The 27,531-nt window shown below is 37.5% G+C and overlaps 1 protein-coding gene across 5 annotated transcripts in view; it reads left to right on the forward strand.

Moving 5' to 3' along the window:
* Positions 1–27,531, forward strand: part of ST18 (ST18 C2H2C-type zinc finger transcription factor) — a 232,405-nt gene that overhangs the window by 195,476 nt on the left and 9,398 nt on the right. For all 5 annotated transcript variants that reach the window (XM_064653296.1, XM_064653305.1, XM_064653315.1 and 2 more), the window contains 8 exons: positions 2,297–2,508; positions 10,809–11,054; positions 16,745–16,860; positions 20,147–20,209; positions 21,013–21,081; positions 26,026–26,088; positions 26,175–26,255; positions 27,290–27,511. In XM_064653296.1, coding sequence (XP_064509366.1) covers positions 2,297–2,508; positions 10,809–11,054; positions 16,745–16,860; positions 20,147–20,209; positions 21,013–21,081; positions 26,026–26,088; positions 26,175–26,255; positions 27,290–27,511 — 1,072 coding nt within the window. The remainder of the gene's footprint in view (positions 1–2,296; positions 2,509–10,808; positions 11,055–16,744; positions 16,861–20,146; positions 20,210–21,012; positions 21,082–26,025; positions 26,089–26,174; positions 26,256–27,289; positions 27,512–27,531) is intronic.

The raw sequence follows: 27,531 nt of genomic DNA on the forward strand, positions 1-27,531 counted from the left end.
AGAAAATAGATCCAGAACAATGTGACAAAAGACTCTTTAGTTGGCTTTTGTTTTGTTAAAGGCAAACAAAATAATAAAGTAAAATAAAATAGGAAAAAACTATCCCAAATATCCTAACAAAGGAAAACATTCATAGTAAGGTGAACAGAAAAGCAAAAATTTTCTATATTCATAAATACATATATAAGATAATTAAATATAGCTCTAATACTATAAAATATTATATGTTTTATATATTTATAAAATTTGTATTAATTTATGTTTATTTGTGTATGTGTCCAAGTACACACAAACACACATATATATGTTTGTAGGTATCTGTGTTTTGTATGTGTATATATATATATATAAATACTCTGTTTAAAATTGCAAATGAAAAGTAGATATTTATCTGGCCTGGAAAATAGGCTTGTTCAAATGAAAGCAAATATGTGCATTGCCAGCTTCTTGGGTGGCAGATTTTCCAATTTTGTTTGTAAAATTGAATATTCCCTATTAGCCATCTCTTTGCACAGATGTATGTCTATTTCACAGGTTCATTTCAGAGAAAAAATGATTGAAATGTTTTTATACAAATGCAAATACATACATATGCAATTTATTTATGAAGTATATCAGGGCTGAAGTTTACAGCCTGTTGTTCTTGCAAAGATTGCAGTGTGCAGCTATTATTTTAATGGAAAGGTGAAAGTAAAAGAGCTGGTGAGTGCTTTAACTATGCAGGTATACAGAAGTTGGCAATAAGAAGCTGATGATGTAGTGACTGATTCAGAGTCCTATGTAAATACATAGCTAGCTGAAAGCCCATCATTAGCCCTTTGTGGATTCTGCACTTGTAAACTTGTTTTGTTAACAAAACATGCACCCTTTACAGCCTGAGGGTTTGGTTGGTTGGTTGATTTTTTTATCTTTTAAGGTGGGTAATGGAAAATGTACTTTTATGCTCTTTAAATACAATTTGAATTTCATTGTAGTAAGTGCTAAAAAATGTAGACTCTCTTGCTTGCACTATAGTATTAAAACAGGGCAGATAAATCCTTTTTAATTTGCACTGGAGAAAGGGAGTACTGAATCATGAGGCTTTCATGTATTGCTCTACTGCGATGCCTCCAGTGCTTAGAAAAATGAAGTATGGCGTTCAGCTACAGTCAAAGCACTTAAACAAGCATTTCTTTTAGAGCATCCCAAGTTTGAGGAAAGATGAGTCCTTCAATGCCTTGTGTAGCTCCTAGCATTAAAATGCACTCAGCCAAAGCTCTACATCCAAAGGGATCCAGAGCCTTGGGGCTCAGATCTTCAGGGAGCGAGCAGATGGCCATATGCAGAAATGTTCTTGGTGTATCTGGGTGTAGGCTGAGAAATCGGATTTTGCTTAGTTTATCTTTGTAGGGCGCTGTGAGAGCTACAGACAAAAGAAGTGATTATTGCTTCCTTAGAGCTGAAATCATGGTGTTGTGTTTTCCCTGTAACAGTTTATGACATCTCAAGCTCCAAAATCCAGAACAGAGAGCAGAGTTCTCTCTACCTGTTTTAGAGTAAGTGCTGCTGATGGAGAAGAAAACAAAGAATGACACATACCATTTTTGCCTGTGAAAGTGCTTTTCTGTTCACCTGTTAGTATTTCATTCCAAATATAGCCAACAAAAGACTAAGTCAAGATCATTGGAATCTTCATTGCCATTATTTTTTAATTGATTAAAGGATAGACTTAAATTTCTAAAAATTTCCACAAAATTAGTACTGAATGTTCCTTACAGGTATTGTTTTTATCTGATTACTCTGATTCATTCAAGAGCCAGGTCTTGTTCTCCTAAGCAAAGCTATTTAAATAACAGACTTATTAATCTAAGTAGGGTAAGCAGTGTTGTTTTAGCTAAGACTGGACAAGTCACTGTTGTTTTTTTTACACAATAGAGCTCTAAGAGGAAGCCTCTATAAGAATACACTTACAATTGCATTTACCCACTCATGTGGTCAAATCATGATGGATAACATGCTAATGCTTGTTCAGTCTTTCCTTGGACGTCATTATTTTTAATGCCTGAGTTAGGGATAAGTAAAATATGAGTAAAAAACTCAGTTGATTGTTAAAAAATGTGTATTTCTTCAAGTAAAAATTAAATTATCGTGTTTTTTAAGCCATTTTTACTGCAAACCCTTACTGGCAATAGGAAAAGGATTGTTTTAAATGTAATCTTTGAATATTTTTATGTATGAAATTGTAGTCTGAGAAACAAAACTATTTAATGGGAAAAATTTCATACATGCAATTGCTAATCAAATCTCTCTTCAACAGCAAAGCATTTTTCAAATCCAGTGAAATTTTCTAATCGACTGCCTAGTGCTAGCGCCCACACACAGAGCCCTTGCCATGCCAACTCTTATAGCTACGGTCAATGTAGTGAAGACACCCACATAGCAGCAGCTGCTGCTATCCTGAACCTTTCCACCCGCTGCAGGGAAGCAGCAGAGATCCTCTCCAACAAACCACAGAGTCTGTCTGCCAAGGTAGGGTAGTCCAAGAACCTGGAGGGTGTGCTAGCTACTGAACTGTGTGAATAAACTGTCTTTCATGTTAGTGACTGCATTAAATCCCCCAAAAGGAGGCTTCTGTTTGCATGCTCTTTTGAAGAGAGACAGAGAATAAATCAGTAATGCAGTGACCAGTTCTGATAAAACTAAACAAATAGCAGGAATTATGTTGTTAATTCTTTTCATAATTGAGCCCTAATTACAAGGGGGGAGTTTTCTGGGAGGAAAAAAGAAAAAGGTTATTTGAAATCCAGCAACAATCTGTGGTGGATAATGCGTTAGATACGTTTTAAGATGAAATTTTTCTCCCTCTGAAACCTGCCATTAGTGATCATTTTGGAGACTGATTTAAAAAAAATATAAAAATCATATGATTAATCAGAGTGATATTTTGCTAGCAATGGAACAGCACTACACCTATGGAGTCTGTTGTGTTTGGAGCTCCTAACAGTTTGGCAAGGCAGAGAGGGGGGAATAACAACTGACTTTGGTAAAATTCCCCTTTCTGCTGGCAAGAGTGGAGAATCAGGCCCACTGCGCTTGGAGATAGATAATTTGGGCAAGTCTGTCATAATGGAAAGCTGCCTAATTTTGTAGATGTTTGTGTGGCTTTCGTGTTTTGATTTCTGCTCTGCGTTTCCTCACAGATCTTTATGATATACAAGTGGTACTGTGTGAACTATGAGCCTTATTTTCTGTGCCATTACCTAATATTATAATGCTGATGAAAATAGACAAGATTTTCTTCTGATGACAGTGGTGTGGGAGCACTGTTGTTTATTATTTGTATTAAAGTCACACATGTTCCATTGCGAAGAAACTTTTGAAAGCTCTATGTAGATGAGAGGGTGTCATCACAAGATCTTGAGGAGAAATCATTTGGAAGTAAAAAGAGGTACATTTGTCAAAATACAGCATAGCAGATTCGCTTCTGCTGTGGGCTCTCAGTACTGATGTGTGCTCTGAAAGAGAGATGGCTTGTTTCTCTATGAGTCAGTGTCACTCTACCTTATTTGTTTTAGCACCAGGTTCAGTCTGGCTAGAGGTGTCTTCCAGAGCTGTTGATCTACAATTAGGTTGAGTGTTCATTCACCATTGCTAAGAGGTTAGTTGTTATTTTTTGAGTGGAACCATTCATTTTACCACCTGCATAACACCTTGTTAGGTATTCTGAGTCTTGTGCCTTTGCAGGGTGGTATCCCCTACTTTGCTGCTTTTGATTTCTACTCGTGAAGTTTTGGACCTTGAAATCAACGTTGAGAGATGCCACAGGGTAGACTCTTTGGAATATGTCCACATGCATTTCCTGTAACTCAGACATTATCTGCCCCAAAGATTGCTCACAGAACATTTCACTATGACAGATCCATCCCTGATATCTGCTGTAAAACACTCCTTCCACCAGTCTTCAATAGAGACTTCTTCTAGTGGGGAAATGGAAACTGATGCCAATGGTTGGATTAAATTGCTGCAGCAGCCTTTGGCTGACCTCAGCAATAGACCTTTGTTGCCAGAGACGAGCAGTAAAGGGACCAGGCATAACCCAAAGATTTTCTCCTATGTACCTGCTTTACAGTTGCCAAATCACGGGGAAGGATTGAATGGAAGTGAACATAACAGTAACGATATGGAGGGACACTTGGGGCACATAGCTTACTCATTTTTCACAGCCAGGAATCCAGCCTAAAAGAAAATCACCTGCATACCTTGCTATCTGCCTGCCTCCACTTTTGCCAGACTTTCTGGAGGGCATATTGCTACAAAACATCTGACGGAAGAATCAGAATTAGCTTCTGGCCAAAACACAGACAAGTAAGCCCCAAACAGATTTAGTGTCCAAAACCACACAAAACCTATTTTTATTTGGTTTTGGATATTTATTACGTTGATCATATAGGATTCAAACAAAAAAAATTGTGGGGTTAGGTTGCCAGGCTCTCTTCAGCGAAGATACTTCCTAATTTTAAAATATGAAGCAATAAAATAAGGCTACTTGTAAAGAGACTACTAACTATTTATCAGTGTTTCTGAATTGGCCAAAAATGTAAATGTTTATTTGCTAGAATACCTTACAAATTTTTATATTTAAAAAAAATTCTCTTTAAAGACTTTATTTGTGTTTGAACACAAGTAATGCAGCACATTGCTACAGAGTTAATTATTTCTTTCTTCTACTCCACAGCACACACATTTACCAGGTTTGAAAATACCTATGTGGAGTGGCTGTGTTCAGAGCCCCACAGTATTAGACCTCTCAGCCCTGCCCCTTGCCACATTCTTTTGTTCCTTTGTCTAAGAAAACCTAATTAGCATCGTCCATACTTTAGCAGATCAAAGCTCCTGACTTGTAAAGGTATTTGTTGTTCTTTGAGCGTCAGTCAGCCTCCCAGCAATCCAAGCCATAATACTTCGCAGATGGGAGGCTGAGTGGTGTTAGACCAAGGACATGTGAGACTGCAGAGGACTTCTTAGGCTTGCTGGAAATCCTTTGCAAGTTGCACAATTGTCAGAGATGTAAAAATATTGTGCTTCCATTTTTTAAAAGCAGAACTTAAACTTCAAACGCTTCAAGCAAGTGGCATTTTCTTGTATTTGCTCAAGGTGTGCGTATGTTGTCATGCTTAAACAAGTGGGGAAAACACCAAAACACTTTTTATCACAAGTGTGTTTCCAAAGTAATTTTTTTTTCTTTCTGTCTCTTAAATTTTATTTCTTGACCTCCAGAGTGTTGTCTCTCTCTTAGAAAGAGTTGGATGGTTTATGCTGAATGTTCACCACTGTCCTGTATAAATAGCTAACACTGAAATGATAAATAAATGTTTTTTACAACACACTTCCAAATTTCAATAATTTAATGGATTTTCAAATATGTATCTCTCCTTCTCTACGTATCAGTTCCAAAAGGAAACTCTAAGACAACAAAAGCAAAAGCAAAGGGTAGCAAGGATAGAGAAGTCAGATTATATATTAACAGTATCACCGGTAAGCAAAACTTCCAAAGAGACCTAATGTACAAGGGGATCTGACAAATATCCCAAGCTTAAAAATTATGGTTTAAAATTGAAGCAATTTAAAGCATAAATTTATTCTGAAATGAGCAGCAAAATGAATCCTAAAGCTTCATTAATTATCTATCAGTTGCAGAAAAAATCCTAAGACCACCAGATACCTTGATGATATTTTTTTCAAAAATAATGAATACCACATTAATTGTACCTTGTCTGAGCCATTCAACCTCCACCTGGGGATGCAGCAAACTGTTCCCCTGACTATAATCCCGATCAGTCAATTCTCATGCAGTCAGTACCCTAAGCCAGTCTCCTGGTTGCATTTGATTTGTAGTTTATGTAGGTTCCTTCAGGTCCCTTTGAAGTCAACAGAAGGGCTCCCCTAGAAGGCTTAGCCTGCAGCTTCTAGCATGTGCAAGAGTCTACATCATCATAACTCCCAGGGATCTCCCGTTTACAACCCTTACCACACACGTCTCACAGAGGTAGCTGCAAGCAGTACAGCTTATCTGTATCCTCATCACTACTGCTTGCCAAATATTTTGTTGACTGTTTTGGTGTTTTTCCCACCTGTTTAGACAAAATGGCATATGCACACTATGCCTTGAAAGAAAACAAAAAAATGACACTTGCTGAAAACGTTTAAAGTTCAAAGTCTGTTTCTGAACAAAATTATGTCATCTCTCAACTCTTGGATATTGATGATGGTGATAATTCCATCAATTATTTAAAAAATGTAGTTAGTACTCAGCATGTTTGTCAGGCAGTACTTTACTCCAAATACCTTAAAGCCTAAATACAGGATGAAAAATCATTCAAGGTACCACCCTGTAATAGTGCTGTGCATATTGCTCTCTGAGTACCTTCTTGGCTAGCTTTTTTTAATTTGTGAACTGCTTTGGGCTGAAATTGAGACTCCATTCCTGTCTCAAATGTTGCTGGGCTGTTACAAGTTTTCTTGTTTTGACTCAAATTAGTGTTTTAATTTGCTGCAGAAGGACTAAATTGCTTAAATTAAAGTGTGAAGAGCTGAGGACCAGGGGGACATGTTTTTGTTGGTTGGGAATAGAAAAGATTGTACTCTTTTGGATGGACTTGCATTAAGAATAGTATTCACTATTCACTATTCACTATATTCACAGTATACACATGGCAAGATACAAGTCTCAAAGTTATTCCCAATACCAGAACTTAAGAACTGTTTTGAGCTTTCCAAACCAGACTGAACTGCTGGGGGGAATGCAAAATCATTGATCGTGTTGTTTCTTTGGACTTACTTAGTATTAAGTTGTATGGCTGATGCCAACCAAAGAATACATACAATCCCTTAAATTCATGATACAAATCTCCCTAATGTCACAGGTTTGAAATAAGATCCATGCAGACACAATAATTTACTCTTTCTGATCCAGCTATGAGATAAAGCTTAACTTGTAATCATTACTAGAGACACACTGGAGAATATTAAATGTTGTGAGTGATCAGATGGACCAAAAGCATATGGAAAAATTTGGGAGAAATTTAGCACAAAAACCCACAATCTTTTATTGTCCTAGCTGTTGTAGTACATTTCTAAGGACAAGACTTAATGAAGTACTAGAAAATATTCTGTAATATTTATTTCATGAAATAAAGGAGACTGAGATAGATTGACTTTAAAGTACAAAGCACTTGTAGTGGATAGAGACCGTGTATCGTCTTACACTCACTGATTTTTCTTCATTGCTTCAGTGGATATTTTCCTGGCTTACGCCAGTGTAAATGTAAATGTAAATAAGAACAAAATTAGGGTCCAAAGACTTACACAGTTGCAAACTAATATTAGTTAGGAAATAATAAGACACACTTGCATCTTTGTTTTGTTTATATTTTTAAGGAAGAGTCAGAACAGTTTACATTGTTTTGGTAGCTATATTTTAAATATGTCATGATAAATGGATAAATATAGGCCTGTTCACACATGCACAAGAGTCAACAGTAATAAGATCTTGCCTCCACTGAGAACACAGCCTTTATAAGCCTGAGCTAAGCATAGCAAGTGCCATTTTCTGTCAGTATGTTATAGCACTGCTCTAGCATTTTCTCCATTTGTCATTTTTGTCTTTTTAGTTCCATTTTAAAATTAATATAAAAATAAATGTGGTAAAACAAGCAAAGGAGACATACTGAGAGGAGGGTAGGATGAGAGTAGGAATACAAACTGGAGCAGTAACTCTGACTTCCTTCTTTTTGCTCTGCCATTTGGAGTTTGTTATGAAGGCAGCAAAGCAATAGCTCTTTTATATCATTCTGAATAAAAAGCCATGCTGTAAACGTGTGATCCATCCTGCAATGGGCAAAGGGGGATATTTTTCCCATGACTTTATTTAATTGTTGTGTGCATCTGTGAGCTCACTTAAACCCCATCTGCACACTACTTCACAAACACACAACCCAGCTTTCTCTGATTAGAATTAGGTACGTGTTGGACAACCCAACTTCTACATGAATTTCAGGCAAGTGTTGAGAAAGCTTGAAATATCCATGTTAGGAAATGTTCTGCTTATCAGCCAGAGCTCCTTGTGGAGGCTAATGGTATCTTTTTCTCAGAGACAATGATTTTCTGATATTGTTCTGTGATAAGTTGCATTGAGGAAGGGACCTTGATTGGGTTTTGTCCTTTTTTGTTGTTGCTGTTGCCTTCCAAGTAGTTGATATTTTGTCAGTGACAGAGAATCTGCACTATTTATTGGTTTTGCACTATAAAACTACCACAGCCCAGTCACATGGCTTCCTTTCCTAAGCCATCTGTCACAGAGGTCTGGAATTTTATGTGAATGTTGGTTGTGCAGACTTAACCCAAGTTTTTTTATTATGAAAAATGTCAGCAACTACAATATTTAGCATTTTACTTTACATTGGTCATTAAACTTGATTACTGTAGCTCTGTTTCATTGCTATAGTTACATGTCAGCTATGAAGCCAAAAAACACTAGGGTGATCATGGCAGAGCTATATTGTCAGATCCTGGAGTGTGCGCTTGGCACTGATATAGTTAATATCTTGGATTTTTGTAACTAAGGTTTATTAATGCTGGTATAAAAATGTATTTGATATTATACAGATGGCATAAGATGTTGTGGTTAGTAAGTTATTATCCAGGATAAGCTGCACTGTCAAATTCAGGGCTTAAAACTATCACAGGAGATTAAACTATTTACTAAAAAGGGGTAGAAAGATATAACCAAAGCGTCTTAGTATGAACATATTAGAAGTGTATTTACTTCCCATAAATATAATAAAACATCTCTCTTTTTAAGCTGTGTGATTGAAAATGGGAACTTTGTTATGCAGGAGAAGCAAACATAAGAGGTGTCTGAGTTTCTGAACCAGGGGCAAGCAGATGGCTTGGTAGCGCTTCGGTCTAGGTGGGCATCTGTGTTGGGCTCCTGGATACAAAATGGAGTCAGGCTGTCTGAGTGAGGAGAAGTTGTTGGGCCCTAAACTGTTATCTTCTACCAGAATTTTCCTTCTGATTAAAAAGATTTATCTTTAAATGAGTCCTCACTGGTAGTGATAAAAGATAGGGCTGCATGAAGAAAGCTTACACCCGTAGTCCAACTACAGTGGCCATGTCACACTTTCAGCACAAGGGGAGAATTCCCTGTTTCACCGCAACTGTTTTTAAGATCCTTGAGCAAGGATAAGTTTCACTGTCCTATCTTTAACCACTAAATGGTTAACTAATCATTAAACCCCAGCAATATTTATTGGGAAGAAAGAGAAAGAGACTCTTTCTGCCAGTGTCTTCCTGAGGAAGAGGTCTAAGAAAGATGGAAAAACTTACCCCCTGGACATACCTGTCTCTTTTCTGTTTACAACACAACTTCTAGGTGATTCACTTACACTATTAGTTTACTTTTAAATTTCTTAAGGTAGGAAATCTTGTTTATATAACTGTCTCCTACAGTTATACAGCACCTACCATATCTAGCCCCAAATTCCCAAGTGTTATCTGAGATTTGTGGTGATACAAATGAAAAATAGTAGTGAAGGCAATTACAGGAAGGCAAAGAGCAGTGTTAATTAAAGCATTCTATGTGTAGATGTAGGACACTGCTATTTATCTCCATGGTCTTTAAATGTTTTCCACCTTATTCAGGGCAACACACTGAACTAGACTACCGAGTATTCCTCTAGAAGCCACCTTTTATCTCTTACCCTACTTAACTTCAGTAATTGTTGGCAACAGCAAGGACTAGTCTTGTATTCATCCCTATATAAAAAAAAATCTGTCAATATACAGCATAACATATTGAGCATGAAGGGAAATTTTTTGTTGCTTCCATTAGTAAGCCACACTTTCAGCAGCTTTTTATCATTTCAAGAGGAGATTGTCATCTTTTTCTAGGATCAGGCAGGGTGAGGCAGGATAGTGAGGTTTCCTTTTCTTGTTCTTATACAGCCAAGCATCACTTGCCCCTTGTTGTGAGCAGAAGCTGCTCTAAAAGCTGATATAAGAGCTTCTGACAGACTGGAAAGAGAAGTTGTGTCTCCCCCCAAACTGCACACACCTCTGCAATTAGAGGCTGCTCTTTGCTGTACTTTCCAGGTAGCAAAGGCTTTGTTAACTCATGCAGATAGTCTCCGTCAGGGAGAACCTCCTCAAGATCCTCCTGTACCTGTCACTCAAGTGGTCTCAGTACATACCTGTGCCTTAGTGGCCTAGTCAAATTATGATTAAGGCAATGTTATCTAAAGTGATGTAGAAAACCCTAGTGAAAATTTCTCCTATTGTGTTACTTTTAGACATATTTCTTCCCCCCTCCTTTTCCCCCCATGATGCAGATGTTGTAATGTTTCCAGGGTGTGGGGGAAGGGAGGATATATAATAGTAATGCTGTTGATGACCTAAACAATGCATTAATGCTTTTAACTGTGAATTGGGGTCATAGTTCTCTGTAAGAGTGAAAAGATCAAGAAGATTTAAAGCTAAACTTTTTTTAAATAAAACTAGATTTAGGGTGTATAGGTTATGGTTTAAGGCATCTTATTTAAATTCTACTTACTGTGTTTAAGCTGAGATGCAGGACACCATTACTGAAGCTACCCTTAAGTCTGCCTAAGAGTTGGACATTAACTGACATAAATCGAAAAGCTGGGTTTAGATTCAGATAAATTTAAATAAAAGCGTGCATTTATATTTATCCTTTAAAAGCACCACATGGTTATTTTACAGCCTTACCATGTCCATATCTAAACATGTCTCTATTTCCTGTTGCATGTCAGGGAGCTGAGATAGAAGTGGATGAAAATGGCACTCTGGATTTGAGCATGAAAAAGAATCGCAGCCAAGACAAAGTTATGCCTCTCACTTCTTCCAGCACAGCACTTCCCACTCCTTCCTCTTCTCCTTTCAAAGCAAGCAGCATCCTGGTAAATGCAGCCTTCTACCAGGCTCTTTGTGAACAGGAAGGCTGGGATACACCAATCAACTACAGCAAGACCCATGGCAGGAAAGAAGAAGAAAAAGAGGTATTTTTTTAGTTTCTGAATGACTTTTTCCCTTGAATGAGGGACCATATGATGGTCTTAGGGACCATCTAGTGCATTTAAAGGGAATCAATTTCCACAGGTAGAGGCTTGTGAACACTGAGCTGGTTTAGTTGTCTCTTGGATATGGCACAAAAAATCATTACTCACTTTGAAAAATCTTTCTCTCAGAGCCTGCTTGTTAATGTCTGTAAGTCTCTAAGATAAATGAATCAAAAGTATCCATCATTAGAGATTGCTTTTTAAATTTTGTTTCCAATGGCTCAGTCCTGTAGCACATACACCCAAATGGACTAGGGATCACTGGGTAAAAAAGAAAAACAAACCAAAAATAACCCCAACAAACAAAATCAAACCAAGGCAGTTCTTTCATGCTGAAACAAAAAGCAGTTTTTCCACACCAAGTCTTCATAATTCTAGATAACTCATAATCTAAGCATTTAAAACACGTGCTTAGAACCTTGCCTGCAATATTCTTTCAGTGGAAAACTTTTTATTTACATTTAACATACTTCAAGAAATCTCTTCTAGTAAACTTTAGATCTCCAACTTGAAACTTCTATGACTAATCTTCTAGAGTGCCACTTCCAATTCGATAACTGTCTTGATTTTGGTTTTGTTTCTATTTTGCTCTTACATATCTGTTTACCCTTTGTTGACAACAAAGCAGCATAATCTACTTCAGTCTTTCCTTTGTATTCCTCTATCCTGCTAGCAAGTTTGGATTTATTAATTTCTCTTGAGCTTGACTGTCAGAATATGGACTGCTTGCATTTTTGTTAAATCAGGAAGGGACCACCAGATCTTTAAAAACCTAATAAGATAAAATCCTGGTAATTAACATGGACAAGCCTACGTTATAGCTTTCTGAAACAGACTAAAAGATGTCCAGTTAGGAGGTTTTATACAGCCTCAAATACTTTACTCCCCATTTGGTTTTATATACAAAAGAATAGCATTTGAACATTATATTTATTATGAAATTACCTTTTGTTGAAATATCAAAACTGACACTAGCTTTTAGTATTTAGGGCTGAGATTAGGGGATCCAGGCCTTAATTCCAAAACCACCCGAAATTAGAAGATAATTCAGTTGTGTAAAGAAAAAAGTCAATCAGCACTGGGTAGTCTGTTACAATGTGACTGCTGAAAAAACTTACACTTCTTGAAGGCTAGGTTGTCTTGAAGAGCCCTTTGCAGTCTCTTCTTTGGGGCTAATGATGGTTCTTAGCTCACCAATGAGAGCACAATCCCTATATCAGGGTTTTGGAATGGGTTTGACATGAGGTAGGAGGCTGGGGACTCAGGCTCTTCCCCATTCATGCTGGTAAAGGAGCAAGCTTTGAAAGGACTGACTGCCTTGCTGCAGGGGATCAATAGGTGTCAGACTTGGCAGGGGGCCTGTCATGACACTCTTTCTCCCTGCTGCCACCACAGCTCAGCAGAAGAGCCAAGGCAGGAGCACCTCCACATGCCCCCCACCCATGCCTGGCTTTTGGAAGGTTGTGATGGGTGTCTGGCTGTTTTCCTGCCCAGCACAAGGAGCTGGAGGCAACTAAACAACATGATAGGACATAATGGCCTGATGCACTCAGGCTCTGCTGCCCCTTGCACTCAGTGCTTTGACACTGTATAGTTTGTCCCTAATTGAAGATCTGGCCCCAGATCTCTGCTGTGAGCTTTTGCCATCCCAGGGAGCCTTGATATGTCCAGTGATGTCAGGGCCAGAGGCTCTGTTTTCAAAATCAAGACTGGCAGTTATCCTCATGCAAAGAAAATGACTGATGATATCTATTTCTAATTCATTGTTATCTGGTTCATATGCACAACAGTTGCTTAATTTTGGTGGTAATTTCCAGAAAATATTGTCTCTCTCCTTCTCAGCAAAATAGCCTGTCCAGATGCCCCCTTAAAAAAAAAAAAATCTGAATTTGGAAAAAGCTCAAAATCTCTCCAAAAGGAAAGCGCCGAGAAATAACTAGAGCTGTCAGTTAGTTCAACTGTCAGTTCTCCAAAGATTTCAGGGCTTAAAAATGTTAAAAGTGCCAGATGCTATTATCTGTTATTCATGTTACCATTATGTTCTGGTCTTTGCTGAAATCAATATAAACTTCCATCTGTACATTAATGGAGTATCATTGCTTGCTTTCTTTGGTGTGCATGCACGGATATACACATGTTCTTTGCAGGAAATAGTGGTGTTTGGACTAATGGGTCTGGTTCTGATTTTTCTTTAGTCTAGAATTTGTTAGATTTTTGATAGCATTTAACTATAAATCCATTCAAATGGCAAAAGAAAAAATTATATGTACAGTTGGACTTGATTAGCTGTGACAACCATCACCTAATACACCAGAAAGTGGAAGATGCTAAAGGTGTTTTCCCAAAGGATTATCTAAGCTAAGTAGCTGGAGAAGCACATAAGCCAAGACATGATACTCTACTCTCAGTCTTAAGTGCAGAGGATCAAGAAATATTTGATCTTTTTTTCTGATCTTCTGTGTTTCAGAAATGCAACCCCTTTTGGGCCACATTTAATGATGTAAGGTCCTAGAAAGGCAGAATTTTGGCATTTTTTGCCTACATTTCCTTTGCACTGTGCTACTTTTGCAGCTTCTACACATCTGAAGATTTCATGCTGTTGAGTGATATCAAGTGGTCCCCAAGATGCTAAGACTGTGCTGAAGAAGTCACCTGTTTAAATGTCTATATACCTCCTTCATTCTGGGAAATATACTAAGGGTTGTTAACTGGAAAAAAACTGTATTCACACTTTGTTCCTTATTAGATTTTTTGTTTTTCAAAAGAGGAGTTACCATAAAACTATTGATGCTTATGTATGTATGTATCTATGTGCGTATAGCTATCCATTTAAAAAAATTACAAATCTTAATAACTCAATTCAGGAAATTTACTATTAAGATTTGAAAAAGAAATCAGTATAGAAAATGAAAATACTTCAATTCTAAACCCTCTAGTGTCACTTATACTGGTGGCTGTAGTACTCATGTTAGTTTTCATTGTGAAATCTTATTTTTGTTAAATGACTCAGTGAAACATCATTAAATGAAGCTGTGAACTGCAATACTGTAGCGTTTTGTCAAGCCTTGATATACATAATTCTCCACTGGTCTAGTCTGTGCAACGGGTATCAAACAGTGACATGATGAAAAACTCAAACAAACACAAGTTCCTGGTCCATCACCAGCAAAAGATCAAGAGATATCTTTCGTGTGAGATAAAGAACACAAGTTACATATATGAAAATATTAATATATCCTGCAGCCCAAACAGTTGTGGCTACTCTGGTGTGCTGCAGGTGCCTTCTGAGGTCCATCACACAGCTCAGGATCGCAGTGGAGTGTCAGAGGGGTCTTTTCATCACAACCTACTCCAGACTTCTCTCAGTTCTACATCTGAGTAGCGGAAGAGGCTGTTGTGGGCCCCAGTTTTGATACACAGTTAGGATCCAGCCAAGGCATGCATTGAATTTTTAGAAACACAGCATTGGTCCTCAGTTCAGTGATGCAGATATAGCCTGTCAGTTAGTTGTTAGACAGGAAACCGATAAGGTGGCATTCTTCAACCTCCATTAAATTAAGAGGAAACCATTTTACCTGTGTTTTTTGGAGTTATTTTGACATCTGATCCCTTCCAGCTGGCAACAGAGGGTTACCATTTTGTTTTTTCTTTGGGGAGCTTTTGATTTTACAGTAACTTATACTGGTGATGATCTCTGCTTGCAATTATGTGTTTGTGAGAAAGGTAGGTCAGAACTTGGGGACAGCAGTAGTCAGGAGTTCAAATCCACATTCTGTGGCTTGCAGGGGCAAAACCACCATCATACGTCACTGGAACCAAGATTTAACTCAACTTTGGAAAAGCATCTTTGACGTTTCTTGAATCTTGAACAAAGCTGACATCCATTTTTCCAGTTTTGTATTTTAACATTTTAGTTTCCATGTTTAGAGGACTTTCAATCATTTATTATTTCTGTACTAACATTTTGTCAAGACCTTTCATAGTTTTTTTCTCTAATGCTCCTTATATGAAGTTTTCCTTTAGAAATAAAATTCTAAAAGCCTGAGACATATGAAGGGTTTTCTATTTATCTAAAATAATTACTAGATAATTAGTGTGAAAGAGTGTTTAGAAAAGCTGAACATATCTATTTTTACTTTCTATATTTGTAGCAGATTAGATTATTCCCAAACAAACTAACCCCACAAATGTGGTTGCAAAAATCAGTAGTAGTCGATGTAGCAATAATATGGTATTGTTTCTATATGTATGGATAGTGTGAGTTTCAGTAGACTGTAGGTAGCCAATAGCAGAAAGCAGAAGGAAGTCATATTGAGGATCCAGCCTCCAAACAGACAAAGATGAGCTGCCAGAATTGAGGACCATATGGAAGCTTTATCAGAAGAAACACCCCTGCAGAGCTTACAAGTCCCATTAGGCAGTATCTCCATTTTCAGTCCAGATTCTATTCAGCCCTCCACTCTGTGTTAACAGCTCTGCAGACATCCCTGTCCCTCTGTCCTGGCACATTTGTCAGCTGCACAATCCCAGAGCATCATCCCCATGAGTTTAGCAGGAGCTGGGACCTTCTCCTTTCAACCACAGGCAGCAGTTTCTGCTCCCACAGATGGTAATCTCTGGGCAATACCTATCTGGGTATTGGAATGGAATCACAAAACCAGCATGAAGTCCCAGAAGGGATTAATAGAGGTTTGATAATTGATGCTATAGGATTTAGAGAACTCTTGAATGATAAAATAGCCACACAGCATCCCTCCAGAAAGGAAATACTTATCTTTCATAAGAATAATGATAATTGAAGGCGTTAAGTCTCAAAACAGTATAAACCAAGCTATTTTGAAGTGATCAAAGAGATTTTTCAGAAAATAAAAATGTAATTTCCTTTCAGGACTCCAAATTCCCAAAATGCCTTCCCAAGGGAGTGAACGCTCATGGTTTATAACATTCACCAAACAGCCCAGCAGCAGTGATAATTTTGATATACAACTAGTAGAAATCAAGAACTACCCTTAGCAGCCTCCTACTAAGAAAACTTCAAAGTGGTTTTGTTCTCATGATTTTTATTTTAACAAGAATCTGCTCTCTGAATAAGATAACAAGCCATTCCGTTCTATGGATCTAAAAAGCTTTGCATTTACATATGCTTACGTAAAACAGTAATTTCTTTAAAATTTATGGTTGCAGTTTTATAATTCACAGTACAACGGTCCTCATATCAACTGTATACAAAACTCAGTGATGTTCTTACACAGAAAAAAACAAGAACATACTTGCCAAAGTCTTGTTTGCCTCTATATATTCAACAACCGGTTTTATTTTCTCTATGTACTTCTCTTTAGCCTTTATCACCATTTTATAAATTGAAACTCAATTTTCCCTATGTACAGCTTAAACCAGCATTTGCCTTCAGAAATCCTTTCACAACATTTTTAGAAGTCAGCCTATTAGAACCTGAAACTATGATGTGCTAAGCTTTCTTAACTTGTCTCCATCATTTCTTTTTAATTTCTCTTTAATTTTTTTTTAAGTTTTACAAGAGGTTTTCTTCTTGCCATGGCAAATTATTTCTTGAACGCATGGGACGACTTGAAGAGAGAAACCTTTTGTCACATTCTCATCTAATATTTCAGAAAGATCCAGTGAACTCTCCAGAAAATATGGAGGAAAAGAAGTATCCAGGAGATGTCTCCATACCAAGTCCTAAACCCAAGCTCCATTCAAGAGATCTCAAAAAGGAACTCATAACGTGAGTCACCAAAAGTGCCACATTTTCCTTTGCCTTGGTAAAGACTGACTACATGGTTGTTCTGACTTCTGGTTTGGAGTAGATTTGTAGGAGCTGAGCAGGGAGACTTGCACAGTTCCCTGCAGGTACTTAGTTCCACATTTCGGGTGTGCAACTGGATAGACGTGAGATTTGGAGCTGAGGCAAGCCAGGGTACGCCTGGATGTCTGGACAGATTCATGACTGACATTATACTGAGTGCCACTAATTCTTCAGATAGATAGGTAACAAGTGGGCTCCTTCTACAAAATACACAGTTTCATAGCATGTTACAGATTGGCTCTGTTTATGCTGACATAATTCAATAAACTTTAATTGAACAATTATCACTACAGATCCGTTGGTGAGAGCTTGCATCGAAGTGGTCAGGGTTCCTCAGACAGGAAACATGTAGAGTTCATAAAAAGACAAAATACAAGATAGAAACTGTCCCAGGTTTTTTTCTAACATGTAGGAAATCTATGTTTATGTCCTTCATCTGTTACCTTCAGAGAAGAGTTAGTTATTCTGTCCTGCCAAAAATCCAGTGGATGACCAAATTCACACTCCAGGTGAATAGGTTAATACTCTCTTTTCCCAAGTACTGAGATGCATTTGTTCTGTCTTAATTACCAAAATTTTCCTATCTAAAACTGAAAATAAATTCTATCAAATCTTTCTGCATGCAACATCTTGTTTCAGTTTAAATTGCTCACTAAAATTGTTCCAAGCTAAATTGTTCATAAAATTGACCCTAACACTGGCCACTTTTTAAAATCTCATCTAGGCTCTTCAGAAAATCCCTTTGGGTTCATGTCAACATCATTTTGATATCAACGCAGAGTTTTCACTGTACTAGTCAACTAGGACTCAACAACCATTTTTAGTACGTTTTGTCCCAAACTAGAATAGGTCTCTTCAGAAAAGTGAGGTCTGCATCACTTAGTAATGACAGTCTATAACATATCACTGCAGGCTCACCCGCAAATAAACAAGTCACATTCCAGCAACTTGTGTCCTGCTCTCCAGACTCAGTGGCACTGAAACAGTTAGATCTGACCATGTCTCTAGAATTTACATTTCCCTGGGGCAAGCTGCTGTGAAGAGTGATTCTTTCACCTCATGTCATGCAGTCTGCATGTTGTCTACTCACCACATTATATCTGCAGTTGTAGTTCATGACCTAAATTGCTACAGGTCAAGTTTGTTTTGCCTCTTCTTCTAAAACAAATGCATACAAAAATCACTGAGAGTTTATTTGCTGGAGACTAATGGCTTTTCTTTTGGAATATTTATTTCTTTGTGATATTGACCTGTTTTGAGATGTCTGTAAAATACTTTTCTACTCTCCTCAATAATAACATACTAGGGCATTGATCAGCTTACAGTGGTTTTACTATATTATTTTCAAACAGTGACTAGAAATAGGTATTGAAAATGTAGTTGCGCAGAAAATTAAACAAGAAGTAATTTTAATTTATCAGAAGAATCCATAGGTAATATAGGGATCAGACTGTGTTTCTATGACCCCATTGAGCTCAGAATTTGTACAGAACAATTCAGTACAGCTGGCTCCATCATGAGGAAGTTTTTAAAATGACATAAGCACTTGCAGAGAAAAATTTTCTAACGTGGTTAGCTCAGTTGCAGTGAACTGTTGTTCGATACCTCCTTCTAGCATTGCTTTCTATTTTTACATGTTAATTCTGTTGCCCATAACTGCATTGCTCAGGTTGAAATGGGCTGTGAAAATGAGGATGATGTCTTCCTAAGGCTTTTTTACAGATTTGAAAAACCTCCTAACATTCTGCTACTCAGAGAAAATAGCCAGGTGAGCTTCTCAGACATCCCTTGTTCATTAGCATGGAGAACCAGCTAACATTTTTTGTACAGCACCCGCTTGCCCTTTTTATCCATATGCCCAGTGAAATAAAACCATTCTTTATAAGCATTAGTGTTAGGATGTTTTAAAGTACTGTGCAAAGGTATATTTATTTCACCTCACCCTCCATGTACAAGTTGCATTTCTTGATATCTTTGCCCTTTTGCAGAGAACTGTATTCCAATTTGATAAATGAATTCAGTGTTATGACTGAAGAAGGGCTGAGGAAAAACAGAAGCTCTAACATCTTCTCCAGGTCAAGCATACTTCCAACTCTTGGCATCTGTTCTGCTAAATGTACATCACTGTCCTGGTTCCGGCCAGGACAGGGTTAATTTTGGCAGTAGCCAGGAGAAGGCAAGTTTAGGATCTGGAGATTATTCTATACCACCTCACATCATTGCCAGGGGCAGGGGAAAGGAAGACACTCCTGAGGAGAAAGGATTCCTTCTGGTAGAGTGTGGTGCAGGGAACGGGGGAATAATGCCAGTTCTGAACAACCATGTGTGACTTGTTGGCCTATCTTGTACATGTTGTTATTAGTATTGTTGCTGTTACTGTTAATTTTCTTATCTCATTGCTGTTTTCAGTAAATTGTTCTTATCTCAACCTGTGCACGTTTTGTGCCTCCAGTTCTCCTCTCCAGCTCACTGTAAGGGGAGGGGAAAGGGGTGGGGTTGGTGTATCAAGTGAGCAGCACATGGTTTGGAGAGTCTCAATGGGAGCACTGAATTGGGGAGTACCATTCCTAAACCACAACAACCACCTTTGTATCACTTCTCAGTTCAACTGTGAAACATCTTGAAAAACTTATGTGCTCATTCTGAGCTTCACCTGTGTCAGCTTGAGGTGCTTTCCATTCTGCAAGCAACCGTAACACCAAATTTCTCACTTGTATCAGCAAATAAATATTGGATGTGTTTCTAAAGAGGGTCCCTTATTTTAGTCAGAAGTCAAGGAATTATTTTGAATATTACTGTCCTCTGGCCTGTGTTATACAGGAGGTCAGATCAGAAACTTCAGCACTAACGTTATGAATTGCTGTCAAAATTTCTTAACAATAATGAACTTGTCTTTTTAATAACCCACATTGTAACCAAAATATCTATCCAAAGCAGGATGGTTTAACACTGCATTGATAAAAAATAAGGTTTTGACTTGTTTGCATTGTGGAAATAGGAAAAATTCTTTTAATCTGTGCTTCAAATAATATTTAAAAAATAGAAGTGAAGTTTTGCTAGTTTTTTGCAGTGTCATGATAGTGTTGAAATGTGTAATGACGAATGTGATTGCCCTAAGGATCATTACATAATTCACTGCTGTGTATGGTGATATATGTGGTGTACTATACATACTCTAATTTCTCATTGCTTCTTCTTTGAATAGCTGCCCAACTCCAGGATGTGATGGTAGCGGTCATGTAACAGGAAACTACGCCTCACACCGCAGGTAAGAAACAACAGGAAGCCTAGAACAGGAAATAGAGCTGCTTTTGGCTAATGTATCTTTGAACGTTTTTATACTAACCATAGATAAGTATTCAAAAGTAATTTGCAGAAAATAATCCATACAGAAATGTGGCTGTTTTTCCTGATTTTGTTATATTTGTGAACATTTGGACTCGAACCACTGATGCAGAGTTAAGCAGCATATGCTTATTAGTGTAGCTCCATTTCTTAGCTGAGACTTGCAGATAAGTCCTTTAGTAAAGTTTGCATTTCCCTAAGTGTACAAGCAGTCTCTACACAGATGCTGTTGCATGTGATTATAAATGAGGTTTATGCATCTCTCTCTATGAATGGCTTTGAAATTCATAGATCTGCTATTATAACCTGAGGATGTTAAATATTTTCCTCAGAATAAATAGCCTACTGTCAACCTAGGGGTTGCAACAATAATTTCCTTCTTTTCCTTTGGGAGCAGCATGGAAGCATTTTCTGTTTTTACCAACCACGTGGACCAGATCCTCTACCTGTCCTTCATGTACGAAACATAAAAGATGGACTCTGTGTACTATTGCCTCCTCATGCTAAGTTTTACGGGGGCTAAAAACCTTTGTCCCTAACTAGATAATTTTTTCCAGTTATTTAAGAACCACAGTCTTATATTGGGTGCTCCTCTTTTGCCAGGAGCATATATTAGAGAGTATCTTTTTACACATTATAAGTCATAGATTGTCTGGAGGTTGATGTTTTAGGAAAAAATAAATGTTTTGGTTTAGTAAAATATTACACATAGAATTTTCTTTTCAGTGTTTCTGGGTGCCCGTTAGCTGACAAGACATTAAAATCCCTTATGGCTGCTAATTCTCAGGAGCTCAAGTAAGTATTGAAAATTGCACAAATGTTATTGTTTTTTACCTTCAATCAATGTGTTCCCTATGTTATTTGAAATGCTCTGAGAGCAATGTCAAATATTTGTCTGAAATGTGAAGTGAATTGGTTTGAAAGCTTTTGAGTGAAATAAAGTTTACTTTTCTCCATTTGTTGTTCTTCATTCTTGTACCCCTTCATTTTCATGAATTAACCAGGACCTGGGGGAAAAAATTGTAACACTAGGAGAGATGCAGCTCTCCCAGTACTTCTGAATCAGAGAGAAATAGAAGATATCTAACATGTAAGAGTGATCTGGCAAACAGCTCAGCCTGATCCAGATAGAATAAATTGGAATTATTTAGTTAGAAATAAATCTATTTAGAATAAATCTAAAAATGAGACTAGAATTACTGCAAATAATTTTTTTATTATTCACTACCCTATACTATGAGTTTAATGTCACTGAAGCAGACATCAAGTCATATGATTTTGTGCTGGCATAATTCTCACCATGAAATGTCACTTACAAAAGGACTGTGCAGGCTCTGCTATATAGACAGATGTATAGGGACATATGAATATTTCAAAAATCTGTAGTCAAGAGAGGCACTGGCAACCAGTCATCTAGTTATGAATTGGCTTCGTCAATAAGGATGTGGGGAAAAGGAAAGGGTAATTAGAGTTCTTTCATAGCTTTCCCTCTGCAACTTGTAAATTGGACCCCATAATAGATGGCTTGGAAAAACTCATGAATGCATGAAAAAAAGGGAGAATCCCATGACTGTCCTTTCTGTCCTTTAGGTTCATCCCTTGTCCAGATATAACATAAATCTGATCATGGCACTATTATGCTTTTTAATGGTGTTAATAGCAGGAGTAACTACATTTAGATTTGACTCAGTGTTTATCTTCCCCAGATCAAATGTTAGTGGTCTTATTCCTAAGTCTGACAACTTGAATTATAAATGAAATGCTGAACTGATGGTATCTATGGAATTGGATGTACAGGAGATGCAGCAAACTGGCAAAGAAAGGCCATTTATACAGAAAACTGTCCAAAGCAGTTCCCAAAGCCAGTAGGTAAACTGGCAGATTGACACAATGCTTCATTTTTTGACACGACTGATTCAAAAGGTATAAAATTGAGGTTCAATTTGTTTCCTAAGAGCAGAACAAGAAGCAAGGAACTGACTTGTGAAAATGCTGACAAATTTGAAGTAATTTGCTGAGTCATGTATATTTGTCCCTGCTTTTGTTGGCTTTCTGCCATACAGAGACACTCACACAAATATTTTGAATAGTTGCTCCTCATGCACCACCACCCCCCCTCCATTCATGTGTGAATAAGTAAATTTGCATACCAATATGGTTATTTTTCCACTAAAGCTTCTAGAGTTTTGGTCATGCCATAAGGAAAGAGGAGCAACAGCATATGACTTAAATGACAAACTGCACACTGTACGCCATGTATAATAAGTGAGTTGTGAAAGACAAAGTCAAAGTTCATGGACATTTCACAGACAGAAATATGTTGCATAACGCACTTAGCATTTAATTTCAATTAACTAGAAAAAGAGCAAAAATCAAAATCTGTTCACAGACAATTCGCAAAAGGAAAAAGTGCTAAATAAAATTATTTTCCACAAATGTACCACCTTATTTTAGCTTCTTGGAAACATAGTTCAGGTGAAATTTTGAACAAAACTCTGCTTTTGGCTAAAAGAAATCTTATGCCAAAACCTGCAGTCATGCTTGCACTGTATAGAATACTATGGTGATATCAATAGTTAATTTCAGTATTGCTATGTGAGCAGAGGGCATAAATGCTCATAGAATCAGGCCAGGAAAGTACCCTCATGTAGTTAAGCATGAATATGAAAAAGCTGTGTATTTTTTTCCAAATGTTATTCATGTTTAATTTGCCAGTATCAAGATATGATTTTGGCTTTAATTATGAATCTCTATGCCAGCAAAGATACAAGGCTTGCATGTGATCCACAGTTTGGAAATAAGGAAGATCTGCTCAGAAACTGGGCCTTTGAGTCAGATTCAAGAAAATTTTATCTGAGGATTCTTGCTGCTTAGAGCAATCTGAGGTGGTCAATTTAAAACATACTGACCTTGATGATGACTTTTAGATTTTAAAGCTATAAGGGATAATCGTGGCTGACATCCTATTTCACCAAAGGCTAATCAAGCCTTAAAGAATCTTAAATGTGTACTTTAGAGAGATATTTACAAAGTTCAGAAACTTTGAGAAATAGGTGGTTAGTCCTATCCTTAGACAAGTTTTTACAGTGGTTAAATGTCAATTTTTAGGAGGCATTCTAGCAGTTCTTCTAGAAAGGTTTCACAGAAAACATTGATATTGATACATATTCCATAGGCAGCATGATGTATTTCAGTTAATGGTTTTCTCAGCTGATCTCAATAGGTTTGCCTTAACTACAGTTCATACCCTGTGAGCTTTTGAGGGATTGAAAGAACCAGACATGCTCCTAGATCTGCAGCACAGTATTTAAATTTTACATGTAGTTGTAGTTCATCTTCCTAAAGATAAAACAGACCTCTGGGAGAAGGGGACAAAATAGCAGGCACTCAATGCCTATTTGCAATATGAATATGAAATCACTGAGAGATTTATTTCTGAAGAACAAATTTGGAAGAATTGTAAAAGAATTTGTAACCTACGCCCACTTGAGAGTTGACATCTTTTATTTTGACCTCCTGAGGCCTCTGGCCCTTCAACATGAATCTGATTTTCTTGGCTTTGCACAGGAATCCATAACAGAGTACAACTCCCTAGGCTGGGGCACCAGTTCAAACTCATCAGCCAGTTAAAAGCTGATGAAGATCAAGAGTATTACTGACTGTAAGGCAATACACTGTTGATGTATCTTGTGCTGTGGAATTTCACAATCGATACAAAGATATAACCAATATTTGGAAAACCCAACCCAGTGGTCAAGCTTAAGAGTCTTGCTAATGAAGCTTTTTACTGATTTGTCTGTAGTCCACCTGAAATATCACCTTATAATTCCATCAGTATTTGTAATAACTCAGACTCGAATCTTTAATGACCTCAAGAATAGCTTGTATTCCAATCTGGTTGTGAAATCTGTCTGCTGCCAGAAGTGGTAAATACAGATGAGTGATTTAAAATTTAGTTCAGTGTCTTTTTTTAAGTCCACAACTCTCAGACTCTCAGATCTGAATGTCTCACACAAAGAGATTTTACTGAATTAAAGTCCACCTCCAGTGTATGCAAACAGCTCTTCTATCTGTGATCATCTGATAAAACAAGTAGCCAAAATTAATTTCCATGGTATTTGGCAGGTGTTCTGGATTTACTTGTGAGCATTCACACTCTCCAGACATCTGCCCTTGCTGCCTGCTCCACTGACATTGTGCCCAGTCCTTGTCCCACACTCAGATAGGTCAACATTCAGTGCTATACAGTCGAGCAAATTTGGCACTCTGCAACCCACACCCTTACCTTTGCTGTCAGTGCGAGGCATGTCATTCTGCCAAAATATTTTGTTCACAAAATGTCATCATGAAATGTTTTGACATTATCTTTTAAAAAAAAGTCACCCCTTTCTTCATTTGAAATTATTTGCTGGATTCTGCTTGAATCAATGCATAAATTTGTTCATGTCCAAAAGAAATCAGATTTTTGACAAATTAATTGTTCGCAGAAAACTAGTTTTAAATAATCTGTGAAGAGATGCACCTGCATACTCAGATGTGCTATTACAATTCTGTTTGTAGGTGTTTTCCATGGCAGCCTACCAATGACTAGATGAAATCACTCATCACTTTAAGTCAGGAAAGATTCAGTAACAACTGAGGCCCTTAAGAGCATATTGAAAAATGAAAGTTTCCTTAATGGTTCAGTACAATATTATTTGGCACAACTCTTTCTGTAACTCTGATACTCTGTAAAAATCAGAGCATTTCAAAGTCCCTTAGGGGTGCTTAGTATAAGAACTTTGTGCTGTATAATACAGAAGCATAGAAAAGGCTGACATATCTTATAAAGCTAAATATTTTTGGTGCTGCTTTGTATGCTGAGGTGTGTTTCTCTTCTCTGAAAAAATACCCAAATCAAACCACCTCACAAACATACAATAGCCTAAATGAAAAAAAAAAACGAAAAAAATCTCTGAACTTCTGAGATAGAAAGTGTTACCAGTGAGGTCCTGCTCCAGAAGTTAGTGTTAAGACCTACTGACTTCAGTTGGCTTTTGGAGCACGTTCTTCATGTATGAACAGCAAGCAAGAAGCCCACCCTGCCAGACCACTGGTAAAACCACAGTAACAGGCAGGTTTTGCTTCTTTTTATTGTGTGGATGTTTCAGTATTAAACATTCATACTCGGAAAGACTTGTTTGTTGCACACACACACAGAAACCCCTGAACTATGAGACATAAGCATAATCCAATTGCCCAGCTGAAAACTCAATTGAATCATGTGCTAGATAGAGATGGTCCTGTGGTATGCTTACAGTGCTAGAACATACAAATTATTAAATTCAAATTCTGGCTATCATCTCCTGATGCTCAAAAGTAAAACTGCTTCTCTGCTTCCATTTTCCTTTCTGTAAATAGTGGCAAAGTGTTTATTTATATCTGTACCTGAAAACATCTTAAAAATAGCAAACAAACAAACACATAGCAGTAAATTTATAAATCTATCAATATCAAGCTGCATTTTTTTCTTTTTGTAACTTTGATTCTGTACAAGGAAAAATGTTTGATGCAAACAGTGTTATAAACTATTTAAATTTACACATTATATGCAATATATTTCACATTCCTTACTAAAGCTGTTATTAAAAAAAAAAAAAGGCAAAAAAAAGGAAAGCCCCCCCAAAAAAGAATCTGCTCATTTAAAAAAAAAAAAATCTTTGAGGCCATATTTTGTAAGCTTCCTGTATTGTTCCATAGGTGCCCAACACCTGGCTGTGATGGTTCTGGCCACGTAACAGGGAACTATGCATCCCACAGAAGGTAAAACCCGTCCCATCACATGGGGATGCAGTGCTCAGGGTTCTCAGCTAGCAGCAGGTGGCTTTTATTCTGTGTGCTTCTTTCAGCTTATCTGGTTGTCCTCGTGCCAGGAAAGGAGGTATCAAAGTGACTCCTACCAAGGAAGAAAAAGAAGATCCTGAACTTAAGTGAGTACGGAAACAATGATCCACCACCAGTGGAGGGGGGTAAATAGCCCGTAAAAGTTCAGGACGAGGGATGATAGGGAGATAACCCAGTTAATCTGAACCACGTGAGAATAGTGCCTAGAGCTGTAACGAAACCAAGTCTTTCTGCTTCTAGTGAAGCAGGTGGAGTCCATCACTGAGGAGACTGAACAGTGAGGAAGGATTGCTATATCTGTTTGCATTGGTCCAATTATTTTAAAGAATATTTTAAATATGAAAGTACCACCCAGTTGAAAAAAAATGGCAAAATGAAGGAAAATTATTACTGCCTGAGGTGAATCATGTCAGCTAATTAAATCAGAGTGATACTTTCAAAATATATCCCAGACGACTTAAATATACGTAAGTCTCATGTCTTTATGTATAAATTAGAATTTCACTTAAAGTGGAAATTCAACAGAGATTCACTACATCCCCAGCTTGAATGCACATTCCATTAAAATCTGTAAATGATAACTACCAGAATATAAATGTGAAGACTAAGTTGCTTGCAATGTTGTCCTTAATACTTGCTTAATATGAGAAACTGCATAATGCTGACAGAGCAGCACAAAAAAATCCATATCCTTTCTTTGCAAATATTTGCATGGGTTTGCATACAAGTTTTCCAGGTACAGAACCCACCCTCTGCTTCATACCAGAAACCTAGATAGAGAGGAGAGAATGTTGACCTTCCATACAGTTGAAGAAGTGTTATTTATTGCCTGTAATAGAATTTTGATTTTTTTTCTAGTAAAAAACTATCTAAATGAATGTTTTTTCTTAGTCTCTACAACTGTATTTTAAATTACCCTATCTTAAGATCAACTGAACCTCCATAACTCATTTTGTCAGGAATTGGATGCTTGGGTACAGTGTGCCACCAGGGACCAAGTCTTAAATCCATTAATGCAAAGTAGCAGAGGCAGCTGGAATTAATTTCTCAGACTTTCTTGAGACTGTCCTCGTCTGCTCTCTCCAGCAAAAACAGGGATTCTTTTGCTGTGTTTCTGTAGATGTCCAGTGATAGGCTGTGATGGCCAAGGTCACATATCAGGTAAATACACTTCTCATCGCACTGCTTCTGGTTGTCCTTTGGCTGCCAAGAGACAGAAGGAGAGTCCCGTCAATGGGTCTTCACTATCCTGGAAACTGAACAAACAAGAGCTGCCACACTGTCCTTTGCCAGGCTGCAACGGGCTGGGTCATGTTAATAATGTTTTTGTCACCCACAGAAGGTATAACTTTGTGTTTTCTC

Source organism: Pseudopipra pipra, chromosome 1, assembly GCF_036250125.1.
Source record: "Pseudopipra pipra isolate bDixPip1 chromosome 1, bDixPip1.hap1, whole genome shotgun sequence".
NCBI classification, from domain to species: Eukaryota; Metazoa; Chordata; class Aves; order Passeriformes; family Pipridae; genus Pseudopipra; species Pseudopipra pipra.